This window comes from Musa acuminata, chromosome BXJ3-3 (genome assembly GCF_036884655.1).
Source record: "Musa acuminata AAA Group cultivar baxijiao chromosome BXJ3-3, Cavendish_Baxijiao_AAA, whole genome shotgun sequence".
NCBI lineage: Eukaryota > Viridiplantae > Streptophyta > Magnoliopsida > Zingiberales > Musaceae > Musa > Musa acuminata.
Genome location: NC_088351.1, coordinates 6940567 through 6944167, shown reverse-complemented (window position 1 = coordinate 6944167; position 3601 = coordinate 6940567). Strand labels below are relative to the sequence as shown.

Sequence of the window (3601 nt, the reverse complement as noted above, 5' to 3'; positions counted from 1 at the left end):
TGTATCATGATTTGATTCATGTTGCTTTCTTTATTTACTCTGCCTCCCAGATCCACCTATAATGACAACCATAAAAGCTGCTTTCCAATTAAATATAGTGGTCTTGGCATTAGTTTGGGATTTAATTTGTTAATGGTGTTAAATTGTTGACCATACATTTTTACTCTGTCCATTGGTATGGACCTATCATAAGAGGAAAAACATCATCTCTTGATATTATATTGCATTGCAAGAATTTAGTTAGCATTATAAATTGATCTAAAGGTAACTAATAAAAGTCAAAGATTAATATTATATTGCAGTACATGAATATAGTTAGCATTATAAATTGATCTAAAGGTAACTAGTAGAAGTCAAAGATTAATATTATATTGCAGTGGATGCCACCATTGCCATGTTTGGCAGGCAACATGGCAAAAGGACTTCCTATTCCTTTAGGTCTCTTTACTTGAATTCTCTTCTTCCCTGTGTAACTTCTCTGTTCTCTTTGTCTCAAACATATAAACATAATGCTGTCAGTTATCAGAAAACTTTCAACTTCAGAAAGGCCATGGAAGATCATGCTGAGTTGAGTGAGGGTGCTGTATGGTTTCTTTGCTCATAAATTTAATTTTAAGAGAATTGATTGGAACTTTACTATTATACAGGTTTTTTCCATGACCTTCTGCAACCAAATCACCAATACAGAAACAAAAGATGACTGGAACAGTAGTGCATTTCCAAAAAAGTAGGATTTGAACATGGATTGAACCCAACTACTTATTAAACCTGCTAGCATTGTGGACCAGATACATTCGTTCTACAAAGGCAAGCCACAATATGATCTGAGACCATCTCTCTCTCTCTCTCTCTCTCTCTCTCTCTCTCTACAGCAAATTTCTGGAGCATCTAATGCCAGGACACTTCAAAAGCATAAAAGTGATAATCTAACTCTCTACCTACTTGCACTTAGCAACAAATTCTATTATCACCTAACTTCAATAATCATTGAAATTCCTGTTCTTTCGTGGCCCGAGAAATCGATGCTCAAGTCATATAAACAGCCTTTTTTTAATTGTAAAGGTAAAATTTGGATTGAGGGCACTAAAAAGTCCACATATTTTCTGCCTCATTGAATGTTTAGCAGCATTCAGCAGAGCAAATGTTGAACCCACATTTTTTCGTTCTCCCTGATGGTATGCACATAGAAACTGAATTCTGGCAATGTCTCCTTAATTGTAATATCCACAGCGGTACACATGGCTCAGACAGATTCCAACCCACATTTTTGTTGGTTGGTCCTCCTTCCCCTTCCCAAAAACTGTACTGAATGTTAAGCAGCACAGTAGACTTGGCTGATGGGTACGTACATAGAAACTGAATTCTGGCAATGTCTCCTTGATTGCAATAGCCACCACAGTAGACTTGGCTCAGAGAGACTCCAACCCACGTCTTTGTTAGTTGGTCCTCCTTCTCCCTACCAAAAACTGTACTGGAAATTTAATTAGCTCTCTCTTGTCCTTAAAATGTATTTGGCCCATGCAAATTAACTGTAGCATTCATTTCTCCTCTTACTGCTCTTCCACAAGATTCTGTCGTCAGAGACATACATGATGAGTTCATACATTTACGAACCGAGGCATTTACTACAGTATAAAAGAAGGTCCAAATTAGAAGGAAGAAGCATATTATATTTAAAAAAAAATAAAAATAAAATTATAATATCAAATGGCGTACATTACGACGTTCACAAGCTTGAGATCTATCAGACTATCATTTCGAATAACAATGCACTAACCAACTTGAAGATCTCATGTATAACATAGATGAGTGATTCTTCAATGATAGTGTTACATGCAGTAGCTGCTGTTTATTCTACATTTGCATCAATAGACTAAGTTTACTTTGCTGCGTGCATACAATTTTCTTCTTAATATGTCATTAGTGTCCTATTCATCTCCTCCCGAAACTTGATTAGAACATTGAGTTCGAGCATCAATCGGCAGGGATGTACGTAAGGCCATCCACCTGCGCCGAGGCCTCGTCGAAGAGCCACTTCTCTAAGAAGGACAAGGGGGGCTGGTCGTCCTCCATTCCCTGCTTGGCTTCAACACAGGCAATGCCGCTCATGTTCTCCAAGGAGAGCAGTGAGGCGAGGCCCTCATGCATCATGGTCTCGAAGCTACCGCGATCGCTTTCAGCTTGCACCTTCTGTAAGATGATGGCATTGCTGTTGCTGCTGCTGCTGCCGTTGTTGTTGTTGCTATCAGTAATGGCGCTTCCCTGCAGCTTCCCTTGTCGTGGCGAGGAACGCACCCAACCTTCGAGAAGCCTGGAGATGTTCTCGGTGCTGCAGGCGTAGATCGAGGGTGCCTTGTAGAACCCGGGGAACGTGAGGGTGGCGATGTCCTGCTTCCTTGCTTCCATGTTGTCAAGGCAGATGGAGCTCGTACCACAAGTCATCTCGTAGCCATCTGCAGCTGCCTCATGCTTCTTGATCTTCTTCTTGAGGTGTGTGTTCCAGTAGTTCTTGATGTCATTGTCTGTTCTCTGGGGAAGGTACGAAGCTATGGCTGCCCATCTACCTTGCAGGGAAATCAATCCCAAGAGAAAGAGCTACTTAGTGGACATGGAACAGCATGTAATGTAGCAAGGCCGAGGGAGATCACCTGTTGCCAAGCAAGGATTGCAGGTGGATGATGGTCCCTTCTTCATGAGGGGTGAAGTTGCCGCGCTTGATGCCAGGCCTCAGGTAGTTTGTCCATCTCAACCTGCAGCTCTTACTGCATCTCGTCAGGCCTGCAACTCCCAGGCAAGAACATGGCAATCCATAAGAACAAAGACAAGACAAGAAGAAAGATTTGGAGAAAGACGTGCAGTGTTATTTGTGGGATGCAGGCATTACCAGTATTTGTGGGGACTGATCTCCAGTTGCCAGGCCCATGCTCTTGGATGTAGGAGACGAGGATGATGTCCTCTTCAGGGGTCCATGGCCCTTTCTTGATGCCAATCTTGTGGCAGCAAGGAGGCCTTCCCATTGATGTAGCGTAGCTTCTACTCCTCCTCCTCGTCTCTGCCGCCCTTTTCTTCTGCCCTCCGCTGTTGAGCATGTGACTCCTTATATACAAAAGATGACCTCGAAGGAAGGGAGACCTCCCTTTTCACCTACACATCATCGACCTGTCTGACTCGTCCTTGTATAAAAATCAGCCTTCGTTTCCTCCGCCTCCTGTCTCTTTTCTTCCTCACATGAACCAACAGCTCTCCAGAAAAGTAGAAGCCATCAGATAACCACGAAAGCATCGCCATCTGTGAACCCTAGCTAAGATATCCATGGACATGACTAGATATGTATGTGATAAGGGAGGTTAGGGTTTCAACCAGGGTTGGTAGATGTTATTGTATCTGTCAATGTAAACGGGGCAACAGAGATGCGTACGCACGTCCTTCTCATGCAGTTGCCATACAAAGGACCACGCACCATTTATACATGCAACTTCACGTACAGGATAAATACACATTGGACACGTGTAGATAGATAGATAGATATGTGCAGTCACATAGTATGTATAGGTTTCAATGCTTGGCTCATGCATAATTGATATATGAACCGTATCAAGGA

The 3601-nt window shown here is 42.4% G+C and overlaps 1 protein-coding gene across 1 annotated transcript; it reads right to left on the bottom strand.

The window, feature by feature from the left end:
- Window positions 1-1773: 1773 nt before the first annotated feature.
- LOC135632259 (transcription factor MYB60-like) lies at window positions 1774-3085 on the bottom strand. The gene is made up of 3 exons (XM_065140675.1): window positions 2885-3085; window positions 2649-2778; window positions 1774-2560 (listed from the first exon to the last, which is right to left on the bottom strand). The coding sequence occupies exons 1-3, from the start codon at window positions 3015-3017 to the stop codon at window positions 1975-1977; spliced, it is 849 nt and encodes a 282-aa protein (XP_064996747.1). The 5' UTR covers window positions 3018-3085; the 3' UTR covers window positions 1774-1974.
- Between the last annotated feature and the right edge of the window lie 516 nt (window positions 3086-3601).

Coding starts and splice junctions, on each gene's coding strand:
- LOC135632259 (XM_065140675.1), bottom strand. CDS start 3,017: ATGGGAAGGCCTCCTTGCTGCCACAAGATTGGCATCAAGAAAGGGCCA. Junction 2,779..2,884: donor ATCAGTCCCCACAAATACTG/GTAATGCCTGCA, acceptor TGGGAGTTGCAG/GCCTGACGAGATGCAGTAAG. Junction 2,561..2,648: donor CAATCCTTGCTTGGCAACAG/GTGATCTCCCTC, acceptor CCTGCAAGGTAG/ATGGGCAGCCATAGCTTCGT.